This window comes from Apteryx rowi, unplaced genomic scaffold (assembly GCF_003343035.1).
Source record: "Apteryx rowi isolate R43461 unplaced genomic scaffold, aptRow1 scaffold_76, whole genome shotgun sequence".
NCBI classification, from domain to species: Eukaryota; Metazoa; Chordata; class Aves; order Apterygiformes; family Apterygidae; genus Apteryx; species Apteryx rowi.
Window position 1 is genome coordinate 1,030,301 of NW_020451049.1, and position 16,798 is coordinate 1,047,098.

Here is a 16,798-nt window from a genome sequence, read left to right on the forward strand (position 1 = left end):
CAACCGTCGTTGTTTCCCCTCTGGGACGAGCTCCGCAGAAGGCAAGCTCTGAAGGTGTGCACCCTCTGAAGGGGCCTCTCTTGGGGAAGTGGGCAACTTTTAAACTTTTAAATGGGGACAGCCATGACTTCACCAAGCTCTGTAGCATTGTGTTTAGAATAGTACTGAGCACCTCTGCAGAGACAGCATGGTGGATGTTACTCTTAAGGAAATATCACTAGAGATCTTATTTTTAGGGATACGGTAAATTTGAAAAGGCAGGAGGAAGTGGGGAGAACTGGTAGGTTAGTACTGTGTTCACTATGAAAGGCTTCTCTGCCTGGGGTGATGCCCAGTCTTTCATCACTGTGTCTTGCTCATATGGCTTATAAATGGGTGCATGCACTAAAGGCAGTCTGTGGCTCTAAGTAGCATTCTTTACGCAGCAGTGGCATATTAAGGCAGCTGTATGACGGATTCATTTCACCTGATATGCCCAAATTGCAGGACTCTGCAAAGCAATCAAAACAGCCCTATGGCACCACACCATTATTATTCATTAACTATGCCAAAAGGGAGTGGCTACTAAGGCAGCTCCTGTGATGTCTACACTCAGTATTTTAAAGGTTTGACTGAATCAAATCAAAAGTAAATTTAGCCCAGCCTTCTGATTTTGCTGGTGGCTCATAGTGGTTGCCTAGAGAAGAATATAAGAATAGATCAGATGTATAATGATACTTTCCATAATACTCTTTGATCTTCAGTAATTTATCCTTCCAGGTCTGCTTCTGGTAGAGGTGGTGTCTTTATATTTAAAAATCTTTAATCAATTTATCCTCCATGAATTTGCCATTCTCTCCTGGGATGCCTGTAAAATGATAACATCTGTATCATCCTAGGGCAATGAGTTTCACAGCTCAAAGGATGAAGTAGTATCAAGCACGTTGCTGGTAGCCTTAAAAGAGGTTTCTTGTCTATGGCCAATAAAAAGGGAGAGTAAAAAGCAATAGATACAAATTGTAAATAAAGAATAAATTGTGATTAAAATTTAACAAGGAGGGCAACATGTTCCACCTACCAAAATATAGTAATTACAGTTTCATCAGTGTTCTAAAAACATTTAAGTTACTTGAAATGTATCATAACAGCCCCTCATTGTGATATCTGTGTTATGCAAAATGTTCAGCACCTGAAATAGTGTGGAGTATGTACTTTCTATCTGTAACTGGTTTTCCACTAGAATTTCTCAATTACTTTTAACACTAATGCATACAGCTGGTTACTTTACATACATGTCTAACATACATGTCATTTTGGTGATACTGTGTCTAACCTGTATCAAGAACAACACAGTACATCTTGTCACAGTCATCAGAATGACTGCTCCTAAACTCATCAGGCAGCCCCTATGTTTGCACGTAGAGTTTGCAAAGAGAAGAGGATGCTAAGATCTGTTCCTCTTACCTGACTGCAAAAGATTCTGGCTGGATATGCTACTGTCTTGCACCTCTTCCTGTACAAAAATACCCCCTCATCCAAGCTATCAGCTTGCTATGAAAACTTATTTCATAGCACAGAAAAGTACTTAGTGTCACAGATGCAGTTAAATGGCAATTGGGGCCTGGGGCCTTAAGGTATGGGCTATCTGTGCTTTCATAGGATCTGTGTTCTGTATAGCTAGTGCCTATCACAGTGGGATTCTGGTACCTGAAGGACATTTCTAGGTGCTATCACAATACAAATGATCATATGGATGATTTAGGACAGTATTCCTCTTAGCTGTCCTGAAAGTGTTTTTTCCAAATGCCTTTTTTATTTAACACTACAGCTGCATTCATTTGGTTACTTTTATCCAGACTGTCTCCTAAATTGCCTATGTATTTACAAAGGTACTGGCTTTCCTGCAAAGTAAAATGGATGTATTTTGATATAAAAACACATGTACTGTGTATCCCAATTCACCTTGAGAGAATCTTAAAAAATTTGTCATATGGGTGAATACTACTTTCCTGATTTTTTCATCAGGGATTATTTCATAAGTTGTGATGTCAGTTCAAAAGATTGACATTCATGCAGGCAGATATGCATGAGGGTCTTCTGAGAATGTGATTTTTGTGGAAGTCTGACGTATGTCCGTGTCAGGCACTGGCTTACGAGCAGCCTGACAGTGCCCCTGTAAGGGCCTTGGGCGTCTAGCCTGGCCCTGCCCTATGTGTTTGTCAGCAGATGGGAAACTGGAAGGACCTAAGAGAACGGTTAGGAGAGTTACTCTTGGAGAAGAAGGCTAAAGGTAGGCACCTTTTACTGTTGCTCTTCCTTGCAGCGTGTGTCTGGTATACAACCTGGTACCTCAAGGGAAAGGCCTGGGGGGGGAACTTGGGCTGAGCCAGGGTAGCTGCTGTGGAGGCCCTGAGAGAGGACCTCTAGGACTGCTGGGAGATCCAGCCCGCTGAGGAATAGGGGGGTTGTGGTCAGATAACCATGTCCCACTGTGGCTGTAGTGAAATTTAGCTGTGGAAACACACCTTGGGAATTGATGCATTTCTGCAGATAAGGCACAAGATCTGTGCAACACTTTGTCTATGCTGTAGTAAGGTTTCAGCTTTTTCCCATAACAACAGTTCTTTAAATAGGAACGCTGGAGTGCAATCAGCAAACGAGTGTCCTTGTTGAGGACTGGAAAGGGGTGTTTACTTGGATAATTTCAGCCATTGGGTGTTTCCAAGTTTGGAAGTGCTGAAGCTGTCTAATCCTAAATCAGCTGGAGTGACCCTGTGAGTGTGGAGGAGGAGGACACAGCGTAGCACCCAACATGCTTGAGCTGTGGAGCTCCCCACAGGAGCTGTAGGTGGCTTTTTGTTGTTGATGTTTGGTAGGTTCAGCTTCTGAGCACACAACTGTTGTTAAAACCCGCGGAGCTCCTTTTGCCAAGGTTATTCTGATGCCATTTCTCACTATTGCTGATGCTGCCAGACTACCTGCCGTACGCAGCTTATGTGTTTACCTACTTGCAGGGAAGTTCAGTGTCGCACTTTTGCCAACACAAAAGAGCCTGCCTGGGTAAACCTCTGCCTGCCACTTAAGCTTGAGTGAGGCCTTCTCCAAACCCAAGGACTGTATAGGTTTTTAGATATATCTGTGTTTTTGAAAGACATTTCAGTTCAGGAGAAGACTTAACAGATGTAGAAGATAACATTGCTGCTGGGTTCCAGGGAAGAAAATGAGGTGGACACTGTACAAAAGCTCAGGTAAATATGGAGGTGCAGCAGCCGACACTGCATTTTTAAACAGTGTAAGTGCTGCAGAGGATATCTGCCCGAGTTCAGCCTGCTCACAGGCTGGAGAGAGGCTCTTCCTTCCCCGCCCCCTTCCTAGTCCCTCTCCCAGATGTGCTTTTGGCAGAAACCCTACCTGCTCAGGCACCCTGTCTACCCTGACTGTCTGCTAGGGAGACGTGGATTCCTTCCCTTTCTGCCTCCATTGTTTGCTTTTTTTAATGTCTAGATTCTGTCTGCTGTTTCTTGCTATAAAGCACCTATTTTTTTCTCCAGATTTATTTTCCATATGTTTTATCAGCTGGGAAGTGAGATTTTGAGGGCTGCGAGAAAAAAATTCCTGGGGGTTGGCAGTCTCTAAGTTAGTTTGGTATAGAAGTTACATGGCATATGGTGATTGCTGGGTGCCACCTTGTCCCTTGCTGAGTTGAATTTTGTGCTAGTTCAATAAAATCTTATTTAAGTAAGTGGGAACAGAAGCAGAGGGAACCTTACTTTGCAGTGGTCAACAGAGAATGTATAACTAACCTCTAGTACCTGACATGTTTCACTTCTCCTAAAGGGAGATTAAGCGAAGGTGCGGTGAGGGGCAGATGCAGATGAGTGTCTCAGGAGAGAGTGGAGGGGGTGAGCTCTGAGCAGTTCAGCCTTCACCACACTCAGTTGAGTACCAAAAGTGCTGAGCATTTGCAACTTCCTTTTACTTTCCTTATTGTTGCTCAGCACCTCTGAAGAAAATGCCTAGGACATTTTCCAAAGTACCTTATATCTAGCACTCTGTAGAAAAAGCCATGGACCTCTTCCCAAATAGACTTCTGCTTAGACTCCTGCACTGCCTGTTATCCTATGCCTGGAGGGGTTAACAGTGATTAGTACAGAGTCTCCGTGAGGCGCTTTTGTTCCAAATAGCATTTTGGAGATGTTTATAGAAGCTGCAGTGATTTGAGGCATAGTTTTAATTATTTGTCAGTTGAGCTTGGTGTTTTCAGTTGAAGACGTCTACCTATAAAAGTGGAACAGAGATAAGTTAACAAAATAGGCAGGTCTAGAGAGCCAAAAATGTACAGTAATAAAGGTCTTGTTAACAGCACTAAGCAGTTAAGCAGGATAGGGGTTTTCAATATAGATGCTCTGATGTGCTGCTTTGGATGGATGCTTTGATTATTTAAAACCCTTTTACTTAGGCCTGCACAACATCTAGCCCCTGAACTGATTTCCTGGACCTGCCTCACGGTGCTGATAATTTTTTTTAAATAGCTAATCCGAGAATGTGATTGACATTTTGTTAAACATGGAAAGAGCCCCAAATGACAGCTCTGAGGACAATTAGCCTCTGATATGACAGTTTAGGCTACCATTTGTCTGGGTTTTCCTCAAGATGTCCATTTCCCCTCATTCCTTGCCCTTCCCTCTGAAATTTCTTTGGCGAGAACTTTGGGCATTTGGTTGGCTATTTCTGGACTTCCACTGCATGCACTCCAATTGTTCTTGCACATGTAGTGAATCCAGCGTGCTCCAGGTGTGTTGGAGTAAACTGTGCAAGCCCTTGGCCCGAAATGAGGTCCTGAAAACCTCAGATAGAAAAATAGCCTTAAAGTAGATATTGTGTATCAGTTGCATGAGGACTGTAAGATCACATGAGCTTTGACCTGCTATTCTTGTCCTTCGGTGTGCAGGGCAGCTACCAGAAAGCCTCCTCTTCATCTGAGGACAGGACAGCGGGGAGATGGGGTCCGTGGAGACGGAAGTAGGACTATCACAGTTAGTCTTGGAGATGATGGAGGATACTGCAGAGACAGGTAGAAGTCATGGGGAGGAGGAGAAAGAAGAAAAGGTGGTATTAGATGCCAGCCAGAACCCTTCCCTTCTCTACAAATCAGAATATCAAGCATTAGTATGTTGGTGTCCTAAGAGGTCCACCTGTGTATTTCAGGCATGCACCCTCTTGTAAGCTTTTATTACAGACCAACAAAAGGGAGGAGGAAAAAGCACTAAAGCATTAAACGTGTAAAACTATTAAGCAAGGCTTTCATTTTTAACAGTGGCTTCTATTCCTTTTGTGCCTTTAGCAGTTGAAAGCTTTTAAAGGAAACCTAACTCATGACACCAACATCTGACAACAGTATTGAAGGTGAGTGGACTGTCGCTTAGAAGAAATGCCGGAATAGAGAGCTTGTTTCTGGTGGCTGTGGTGTCTGGTCCTGCTACCCCAATAACAAATACACAAAAAGGGAAAGAGAAAGAATGACACAGAGGGGGAAAAAAAGCAGCTTGTGTTCGGTGCTGCCTGACTTGTGACATCCATGCTGGAGACAGGCATGGACTGCAGTCGTGCAAACTTGTGCTGGCAAAACAGGAAGGTTGGGCTGTTCCAGCTATTTCTCGTAGCTGCCTTGCCAGCTGCAGTAGTGCTACAAAAGCCACAACCTTGGCACGCTAAACTAGACGTAAGCAGAAGGTAGAGGGAAATAGAATAAGGTGGCAAAGGCAGAGAAGGACTGGCGCTGTGGGGATCGGAAGCTCTCCAGCAGCCTGGCACTGCATCCCAGGCAAACCTTTCAAGTTCTTTGCCTGCTGGGCTGTGACAAGCCATGCATTGGGTCACAAGCTTGGGGGAAGAGCATCTGCTCCACTGGATCACAAGACTGGGGAATGATCATGGCCCGGTGCTGTGGCTGGAGCAAGGAACAAGCACCCAACAAAGCTCTTTCCAGGGCAGACATGCCCTCTGGCTGCAGGCAGGGCCCACAGTGGAAGGAAGCTCTTCCCTGCAAATGCGAGCTATAGCCCAGGCCACTGGAGAATGTGGCACCAGAGCTGGAGGTTGCACTCAGTCTGTGGGAGCTGCCAGGTCTGTACTGACACACAGCTGTAATGGGGAAAGGCAAAAGTGTCATCTGCATCTCTTTGGCTGGCTCTGTCTTGTCAGGTTGACTAAAGCCCTGTGGTTCCTGGTGTGGGCATGGTCTCACAATCCCGGAGCCTGGTTGTTTCAACCTCACCTGTCCTCCTGCCGTCTGGGTCAAATTAAGGATTTGGAGCAGGGTGACAAGTGGAACAGCCCATCCTCTCCTATATTTGTGTTCCCAAACTAGCCCTCGTTCCCACCGCATTGGCTTTGGCTAATTGATTTCTGGTCTCTCCTACCTCTTATTTTCCAATCACAATCTTAACACTTTATTAGTGATAAATGGAACAATATAGTTAGCCATTTAGTTTGGGCTAATCCAAAGTTTTTTCTTCTGCTGACCATAAAATCTCTTTTTGTACAGTAGGCTGAGTTAGACTATTCTCCCCTCAGTCAATTTATAGTAGAGACTCCAATATAGATCATTAATCTTAACCTGGAGTGTTTGGAAGATTTATTTAATATTGGGGAAGAATATAGCAATATCTAGCTGTAGCCTATAAATTAGCTGTGGGGTTTTTTGGCAACCTGCCATTTATGGGCTCTCTAAGAGTAAGAATTTATGTTTCATTTGGAGCAGGGAAAAGAACAAATTATTCAAAAAAAAAAAAAAAAAGACAATTATAGAGGATGATAACGGGCCAGAGCACTTTTTTCCATGTCACTGTGAAGATGGCATGTACTGTGTCTTTTCTCTTAAGAACTTATTTCACTGATAAGTCAGCAGCAAAGAGGAGTGCAGCAAATTTCTGGGGGAAAGTAGTTTGTTAAAAACAAACAAACTCAAAACACACATACAATAAAACTATTTGAAACAGGCTAGTCGTAACTGGTATGGGGGCAAAGTGCAAGATTGTTCACTGAGCTGCAAATCCATTTCCTTTTCGCTAGGGAGAAGAAACCCACATGTCAACATTAAACATGCAAGAACAAAAATGTCAGGGGAAATGCTATGACTGTTGTCTCATTTTCTTTGCCACGGTACCACATTTTTGTTTTGTTGAAGAAGCAGAATTATTTGCAGAACATAAGATCATTGTTGGCAGGAAGCTTCTAGGAGTTAATTATAAGAGAACTGCACTTTGAGGCAATCCTCTGCCTGCCTCTCTCAGTCGGTGTCGTAGGTTGTTATGAGAGTGGCTGCAGCTGTGACTCCTGCAGTTTCCTTTGACCATGAGGTACGTTATGGGATCGGTTCTGGTTTGGGGGGCATGTAGTCCATACTGCTGACCATAAATGGCATTAGTAATTTGAGCAATACTTGTCATTCTGTTTTATTGTATGTAAATTTGATGCCTGAAAGGAGCAAGGGAAAGCAAGCAGCTAAGTGACATTTGCCTGCTTCTATCTGAAAGTCTTCCACCTTGGTTCAGGGAGTGCCACTTCTGAGTTTTTATTCTTGATTTTTGTTTTAAATGTGCCATTGTTCAAGTGGCAGAAACAAAAGGCTTTGGCTCTCCTTGCTGTGGGAGTGAAGAACGTTGCCTGTGCTTTGTAATGGGGTTCTCTAGGCAGATTAAAAACCAACAAAATGTGCCTGAAGCTCTTTGCCCTTTTCTAAACTGTGAATCCTGCTGTGCAGATTGCTGCTACTTCTGACCTGCTGAATGTTGGAGTTAAAACAAAAAATACCTTGCTCTCTCTCCTTGACAGAGTTCAGCACATGTTGAGGGAAACAGAGGAGCAGTATTGTGGCACAAGCTTGCGCACACACACATGCACAGAGGTCCTGATGTTTCATTTCATCTTATAAAGTGGCTTACGGCATGCTTTAGCCCTGTGGGCATTAGCCAGAGAAGCCAGGTTGGAACTGTATGATGTTTGAAACCAATCTGGCTAAATGATTGCAAGGGGAGTGTAAATGATGTATAGAGAATCTATATTTTTAACAGGAATTAGATTAAATTTCCCTCTTGCTAAATGATTATTAATACTATTTGCCTGGTCAGTCCGAGAATGGAGAAGTGTATTTTGGAAACTGTGTTTAAAGGGCTTGCAACTGTGTTTTAAACTGTGATTTCTGAAATAACTATATTTGTTCTAATCCAGTCAGATTAGCAGAGCTAGTATTTAGAACTGACTTTTTTTATTTTTAATGCAGATGGACCTTAGTGTCCTTTTGTTTGTGAGAAGCTTTTTTAGCCTCAGATAGCTGGAATACTTGCATGTGATTTGTTTTTTCAAAAGAAAAGATTCACTGTATTTAGAGATGCAAATACTACCTTGTCTTCAAAAACACCAGCTGTTATACTGGAGGACAAAGCTAATTTTATGTTGCCTTACTTCAGTAGTTCCTGTGTGCTCATCAGCAGCTTTTTATTTACCTTCTCTGTGGATCTGAAAAACACCACTGAAATTAAACTTTTGTTTATTCCTTTGGTAAAAGCCTAGTAATACCTGAACTGATCTGTGATTTTTTTTTTTTTTAAATAAGTAAATAGGTTAACTAGCAGAATACAGTTTTGCATTAGTGTTTGTACAAAAGTTCAACAGACTTAGCTTTGATTCTCTTGTTCCTTGAATATGAGGATACTAATTGCTGCCTTAAATATTTGCCTTGATTGTGGGTCAGGTCACATACGCAGGTCTGTGGTATAAGAAATTGCTGCTGGTCTGTGTGTCAGTAGCACAACTTTTAGAAGAGATTTCTTTGGTTCTGATTTAAACATCTGGAGAGACAAAGAACGTTTGTCGGGGTCTCCTGTTGTTGCTAAAAGTTGGAGCAGACGAGAATTTTTCTTTTATCGCATTCTAAATGCTGGAAAAGTCAGAGTGAAATCTGCAAGTATAATGCTTTATCTCCCCTTATAAATGAAAGTGCTTTCACTTCAGCTGTGGTGGCTGTCCTGATAATTACATTACGTAATATTTACTCTCCCCTTCTGAGTTAAATCCTTTTTCTGATTTGCGAGTAATATTTGCATATGTATTTCTTAGCGGCATTGACATGCCAGATGCACAGTGGTAGCTGTCTCCGCCTGCTAATCCTGTAATAACATTCTGGTGACCGAATTCAATGGCCCTGCGCGGAGCCTTGAAACAGCTGATTGCTGACTAGGGAGGAAAAAAAAATAACCCAGCGAATCTCATTGCAGCTCTCTGCTGCATCCCTATCCCACAATCCCTTGCACGATTTGCTGCAGTCTTTCTACACAGGCTGAGTGAGAAAAAGATGTGCTAAATAAAGATTGATTGGTTTGAATCCTGAAGGGGTCTCCCACTTGTAAATGACCCGGGGGAAAAAAAAATTCATGACGACTTCACTGGGCCTCCTCTTATTCTTCCATTTTTCTTTCCACCTGTCCTCTTCGTGGAATGGAGCATCATTCTTTAGAGCACAAAATATGTTGTGCATCTAATATTGACTGTGCTATGATAGGGATTCTTAACCAGTTTCACTCATGAGGCTCTTAAGCTTGAAATATTAACAGATGATGTTTTATTCGTTTGGATTACTACGGAACTGCAGCTCCGTCCCTGCAAGGATTTTATCCTCAGCACTGCATTGATTAAGCTACTTATCTACAAAGATGGGTAGGTCTAAAATGCTCAAGTTTGGTCAGTGTTATTCCTGGTGGCTGCTGCTGGGTTGCTCCTTCTGTTTTGGCCCCCGATAGTTCATTATAATTCTGCATGCTGTAAGAATGAGGAGGGTTGCTGTGCTTTAAACAACAAGGCACCAAGCTGATTGAAGAGTGGGAGAGAAAGGAATGCAAATTTAGCTTATCAAGCCTTTTGTACAAGAGGGCTCTGTGCTGGTTATGATTATTAATTTACTCAATGTGTTCTGTATTGGCTAATTTGGGGGCTGCTGCTATAATCTCGGCTTGAATCTCTCTTTTATTCGAAGAAGAGTGGACAGGCACTGTATTTGGTTTAAGGAGTTTTACCCTCGGCTCCCCCAAGCTTTGAAGCAACATTATTGAGGTTCCCCACCCTTTCTTATGGCTCTCAAGGCCTAACCGTTCCTTTGCAAACGTTGCCATTGGAAACCTATTCATTCATAATACATGAATAGACCCTCTGGGTTGTGAATACCATTGATAAGAAGAAGATGAACAAGCAGCAAGCAATTTGTTCTCCTCGGGCTGTACTTTCAGGCTGAGTCTAGTTGCCGTTCTGGCTGGGTGGAGTTCAGTGATAGCAGCGGAACTTGTAACAGAGGATTCTGCTCTTTTAGGATTAAATCCTGGGAATTGAACAGGCAGTTATAAGCTTTCCCAGGGTCTTTTTCTTGGCCAATCCATGGAATCTAATAGAAAACTCGATTCCTGTTGAAGAATTCCAGAGCTTATTTAAAGAGACTTGTAGAAGGGGTGCACTTTTCTATTTAATGGCTCTATTTATTTAAAACAACTCTTTTGGAACTGTTATTTGCTGTACTATAGCATTTTTTCCCTTTCCTAAATCTATAGGAAGTTATGGGTGGGGCCGCACCCTGACATTCATTCCTGAAGGCAGGCACGCTTAGCAGAGCTAAGCTTTACGGTATCTCACAGAGCCATTGTTTTCACTCCTCTTTGCTGTATAGAATATTGTGAGTGAAAAAACGATAAACATATTTCCAAGCAGAAGGAAAGAGAACAAGGTCATTTTCAGGATTGCTGGGAAGATGACAGTCCTCGAACCTCAAATGGGTGACAAAGGGTATACTTTTCAGAGCCCTTTTCTGCACTTGATTTGGCAAACCTGAACTAGGTTTTGAGTGCGTGCTTCTTAGAGATAAATGGGTGGGGTTTTATGTCTTGTTTGGTGCAATGCTTCATAAACCTTGGCTTTGTATGTTTAAATTAAGAAGTGCAAATATATATGGAGACTTGTTTCTCGGATCTTACTTATTTTCAGAGCTTTTGCTTTGGCTGCCTTTTATCACATTGAGAGACAAAACGAACCTCACAAAAAACCTCTAGCAGTTTCTGAGTTCAGAAGATGTTACTGTATAAAAGAATGTTTTTTCTTGTAAAAATACTATTACTTTACTAAATCTCCCACTGCCTGCACCTCTGAAACTTAAGTTGCTGTTTTGAGGAATTGCTGCTACCACTGCAACAAATCACAATTAATTCTGTCTTTAGCCAGATTCAAAAGGACCATCTAAAACTTGCAGCTTCTCCTTGGTCTTTGGTTATATAGTTGCTTACATTGAGACAATGGGCAAAATCATCACTTCCATAGCTACATCCCATTCAGCAAAATCGCATCTAAGGTGAATTTGGCTCAGTGAGGTTGCAGAATCAGATGTTCAATCCTGAAAATGACATACTCTAGAAACTTTTTAAATTGAACCACTTGTTTAAGGTGTTATTATACCATGTAGTGGCCAAAGCTTGAAGTGTACAGACCAAATTCTGTTTTCAGGTGCATATTTTAAACATGATTCACATAAGCATAGGGGATAAATGACAGGCATGGCCTGCTATGTTCCAGACAAAATGCCAAATATTAAAAGCACTTTAAAGTGGCTAGGATGAGACCTGTGTATGAAACACTAAGAATCATCTGATTTTACAGTGAGATCAGGGGAATGTAAAAGACTAGGGTGAAGATCAGATGATATGAATTTTTTCAGATAACAGGAGTTTTTCTTGTATAAACACTATTTGCTGATGTGACTGTTCTTCATGGCAGAAAGATGAAATGATAGAGAATCATCTATTTGATTGCTGAGAACTTGGTTTTCTTAATGACAGGCAGCATTCACTGGAAAGCTATTTTTTCATATCCTTAAGTACAATTTTTTTGTTTTTAATAGGTTGTGCTTAGTTTATACCAAAAATTATACTGTTCATAACCTATCTGTGCCCAGTTTGGAAACTGTGCTTTTGATAAGAAGTCTTCCTGCTGCTGATTTTCTCTCCTCCTTTATTTGGTTAAACACTCCCCTCCCCACCCCTCCCCAGAAGTTTTGGGAAGGAGAATGGGAGGTAAGTGGAGCTGAATCAATGGTGAAATAAATTTTCTTTTGAAACACATCACTGAAGATCTTCATGTTATACTGCCCAATTAATAAATACATTAATGCCTGTTTGGTAGTCTGCTCTTTCTACTCCCATTTGCAAAAGCTGGATATTTTCGTTCTACTTTTTGTAAAACCATTTTTAACTCAAGCTTTTAAAAAGTAATGTAGCTTCATAATTGATCTCCCAGGGTTTTTGTGTATGATTTATGGCATTTAAATAGGTTAATTTAATTTATGTTTATGTAATATTAACAGGTTTTACCTTATTATGTGGGAAGAAATGAATGAAACAAGTGATTAATTCTGAAATAAGACATTTTTGGTTCATGTTGTTCATCATTGTATTTTAAGACAATTGTAGCCATTCTTAACTTAGAGATTCCCTTTTTTTTCCAAAAAGGAAACAAAAGTGCCTAGCATATAAATTTTGATGCATCAAGTTACCTGTCAGTTACTGCTTTGGGGTATTTTAGTTGTGAGTAACTTTCTGCTGCGGTGCTTGTGCAGAGGTGATCCACAGGGGTCTGTTACCAGTGGAGTCGGTGCAGCATGTTCCATAACCATCAGCATTGCCCTAGGAACAGTCACTTGCACAATGGAGCAAGTACACCCTTCCTGCCTACCTGTGCAGCTAAACACCCAGCTCAGGAAAACCAGCCTGTGTTCCGCTCTGTCAGATTCATACTCCCGTGCCTTCAGCACCGGAAGGAGAGCAACCTAACACTGCTTATAAAATATGGTGGGCTGCAGAAATCACTGTGGAACTTAAGCGACCTTTGAACAAGCACAATCAGCATCTGAGGCAGATGGCCAAACTAGGCCTAACCCAAATATGAAACGAATGACTAAAACCTGGGGTAGAAAATGTTTAGGGAAGAAGTGACTACCTGAGGAGGAATCTCTCCAGCGCAGGAATGAAGCTGGGCTGGCTGCTCACCAAGGCAAGGCGGCTGCGTTCCTCTCTGGGCACAGCAGGACCCGCAGAAGTGGGTGTGCAGACAGAAGTGGCAGTGGGTTTCCCAGGCTGCAGGGAGCAAGCCTGCACCTCTGAGTGCTCCAGCCTCAAGCGATGCACCTCGGTAAAATGCTCATGGCGAAGAGCTCTTGTTAGGCTGCCCTGCCAGGGCCTCTGCTTGTCCCAGCAGGTTTTCCTGATCTATTTTAACAGGCAGTTTACTTTTCTCAGGAAACAGGCAGGTTTCCTTTCTTGTCCTCCCCACTTTTCTCTCTACACATGTTAATCCTGTTGTCTATAAACTGTGCATCCAGTTGAGAAGAAACTGAAGTTTTTCTGTCTGTGCGCCTTGTTGCAGTACAGGAGGAGTTCCCAGCCTGCTGGAGGGTCTTACAACCTGCAATTTGAATTGTCAGCTGGTAGACCTTTTTCTTTCCCATTTATTTCATTTTATTTATGCCAGGCTTATGAAGAGACTTCAGCCATAGAAGTATGACTCTTACTATTCTTTCTGCCTAGAATGCTGTTCTTCTTACGTTTATTATCCAGACATATTACATCCATCCCTCACCCTGTCTTTGCTGATTCTGAGCAGCTATTATTCCTGTCTGATGAATGGGACGGTTGCCTCTTCTTTGCTAAGTTTCTTTTATTCTGAGGATTCCCACCTCACCTACCCCGCTCCTGTTGTTGGCGCAGAATTGAGCGCTCCCTTGCCGGGGACTGGTTCATTCTGAAGCTTCCTTTTCTGGGGCTTGCTAGAGTCTAAACCTACTATATCTTTGGCTCCACCTGCACTGATAAGGAAAAAATGTTAGGTGAACCATTTTCAAACTCCCTGTGACACGGCCATTTGACAGTGGCCGGTGCAGTTCCAGTTTAAGCATTCTGCCAACTGTATTGTAGACTTAAGAAATCCTATGTTTGTTAGCACTGGCTGAACCTACAGTTGCAAGAACATTTTTATCAGGGGATGTCTTTAAAACCAGACAGCCTTGTAACTCCTACAGACCAGAGGCAATATGCCTTTCCAGAACGTCTGCTTCAGAAAGAGGTGTTACGTATGGTGGTGTTGACTGTTTCCCAGGCTCTCAACAGTGACGAAACATTTTAAAAGTTTAATTCTCTACTGTTTTGGTTCTATATAGAAATATGAATTCCTGCATCAGAATGAAACATGAGTGAACTGGTTGTTGATATTGTTATTTCATGGAATTTATAAGCCATTTTTCTTCTTTTCCTTTCCCTTTATCCCACTCCAGCAGTGTGCAGGGTAGAAGGGAACAGGACCCATATGTCAGTGGTCTAGGATGGCCAGTGAAGGCCCAAACATCCCAAGTCCTGTGGTCCGTCAGATTGACAAGCAGTTTCTGATCTGCAGCATATGCTTGGACCGTTACAAGAACCCCAAAGTACTTCCCTGCCTGCACACTTTCTGTGAGAGGTAAGAGCTTTTCCCATGTTTGCAACTAGATATTTGTGTCTTGTAACTAGCACAGAACTTTTGACTTCTTCAGTGAACGGTGACTTTTCTCTTTACTTGTAAAGGTCACGTTAAGGCACAATAAAGTTTGGGAAGGTTGGAGAGGCGGGAGTGTAGAGGAGGACTGTTGTTCATAGTGGGCAATAAGAAGAGACAGCAGCAGAATATTTTGAATACATTCTCCTTTATGCAAGAGTGAATAAAAAATAAATCCAATGAAACTAATGACTATTGTTACACCAGTGTGAAAGGTGGTGGCAGTCAGAATTTGGACCTCAAATTAATAGCTTCAAATTTATTCTGATTAGCCTATAATTAGAAATGATAAAAACCTTTCTTTGTTGATTTACTAAGCAGAGAATAACTATCCCATCCTTAAATGTCCAAGGGTTAGATATGATGTATGCATTATTAATAACCAGTGATTAAGTGTCCTCATTATTCTGCAGCTTCGTTGACTGAAGTGGAAAAACTCTTTGAAAAGAGATGTGGACAAAACAGCAGCCTGCCTTCTACTGTATTCAGCTGAATGAATTGAACATAGCTAGTGATACTTTAATGCTATATTATCCATCAAACTGTGGAAAGAATAAAACATTTGCAGAAAAGTTAGCTGAAGAATTATTCATTAGAGATCTTGATCTGATGGTGGGATGCAGCTGTTTGGGTTATATATTGAATGGCAGAAGAATTATAATAAATGGTACTTTATGTGAATGCTTAGTTCAGGAGATTTCTAACTCTTGGTTAGAATTGCAGTGTGCATGCCTAATTTTATAGGGTGCAAGAAAAATTATTGATCTCTGAGTGCATCAAGTGAAATGGTCCTTTGTAGAAGAACGAGAAATTCTGACTTCACTGAAGTCAGCAGTAAAACTCTCACAGAAATCAGTGAAGTCAAGGTTTTCACCATCAAGTCTTAAGTTTCTTGATTTCAGTTCATGTGTATATCCTAAGGTCAGCTTCTGTTTTTTTACTGTAATCCTCTTATGCTGATCTGGTTATGGAAAGAGGTGGGAAGAACTCCTCTGGTGTAGTGCTGATGTGCAAAGCCTAAACTCTCCTTTCACAGGGCCCTTAGTGGGGAGGCAGGAGGAGTGATGCCAAGGGAGAATGAAGAGTGGTGCCAGCAAAGCCCTTAGGGGATGAGAACTGCCTAGCTGTGTGGGGTCACACTTTCTTGGTTGGCGTCTCATGAACAATTTGGCGTAACGCTGCTCCCCTTTAGACTCCTGAAGAATTGCCTGCTGCAAAGCTCCCTGTGTTTAGAGGACTGTATTGAATTGCCAGTTGCAGTCAGATGTTGCATGTCCAGCAGCTGTTACTTGATTTCAAGGCCAAAAGGGGCACTAACTCTCAGCATTCTCAGTAGAACAGATGTCTCAAAGAAAGGCACGTAACTCTCACAATGATGTCAGTTTATTGATCTTTTTTCCATGTGGCAGGGGAAGTAAGATTTAAAGGAAAAAATCCTCACAATCATTTTTACTCCTGAAGCACAGAATATGATTTACCTTTCCTTTCAAAAGTAGGGATAGCACTATTTCAAATCAGTTCGTAAATGAAGGGGTTTCTTTTTCCTCTTAGATGATACTTTCCCTCTCTCTTTCTTTCTCCTCCTCTATCTCCCTTCCCAATAGGTGCTTACAGAATTACATTCCAGCCCATAGCTTAACCCTTTCTTGCCCCGTGTGCCGCCAGACCTCCATTCTGCCAGAGAAAGGGGTTTCTGCACTCCAGAACAACTTCTTTATCACCAACCTGATGGATGTCCTGCAAAGAACACCAGACAACAGCATAGAAGAGTCCTCCATCTTGGAGACTGTCACTGCTGTTGCTGCAGGCAAGCCACTCTCCTGCCCCAATCATGATGGAAATGTAAGTGAGACAAGCTCCTGTGATATGTACAATATACTGATTGGTCTGACTTGCAATGGATATTTTGTTCTAAACATATAGCGGGGAATGGGAACCACAGTACTACTTTGATTTTATATGTCAGCAAAGACAAATGACTTCTTAAAATTAACAATACTCAAATGCACTTAATGGAGCATCTTAAAATAGTCAGGATATTATTTCATCTTACCAGTCATCTTAGATGATACTGTCTTTTAACACGTGGTCAAAATTGCTTTCCCGCAAGCACTGGGCCTTGTGCCTTTGCCTCTGAGATGGGATCCTGTAGCTTTCCTTGTAGACCTAACTATTGCTGTAGTAACCTGTGGGCTCATTTAGG

General features: G+C 42.0%; 1 protein-coding gene across 10 annotated transcripts in view; it reads left to right on the forward strand.

Annotated features, from left to right (window-relative positions):
* The window catches only part of TRIM2 (tripartite motif containing 2), a 76,020-nt gene that overhangs the window by 18,805 nt on the left and 40,417 nt on the right, over window positions 1–16,798 (forward strand). For 3 of the 10 annotated variants that reach the window (XM_026088224.1, XM_026088226.1, XM_026088223.1), the window contains 2 exons: window positions 14,339–14,520; window positions 16,200–16,437. The exons of 1 other annotated variant lie outside the window; for it this stretch is intronic. In XM_026088224.1, coding sequence (XP_025944009.1) covers window positions 14,387–14,520; window positions 16,200–16,437 — 372 coding nt within the window. In that variant the 5' untranslated portion in view covers window positions 14,339–14,386. Of the gene's footprint in view, window positions 1–5,323; window positions 5,386–7,269; window positions 7,341–14,338; window positions 14,521–16,199; window positions 16,438–16,798 lie in introns of those variants that run through there. 6 more of the 10 variants (XM_026088225.1, XM_026088229.1, XM_026088227.1 and 3 more) reach the window with 5 other exon arrangements.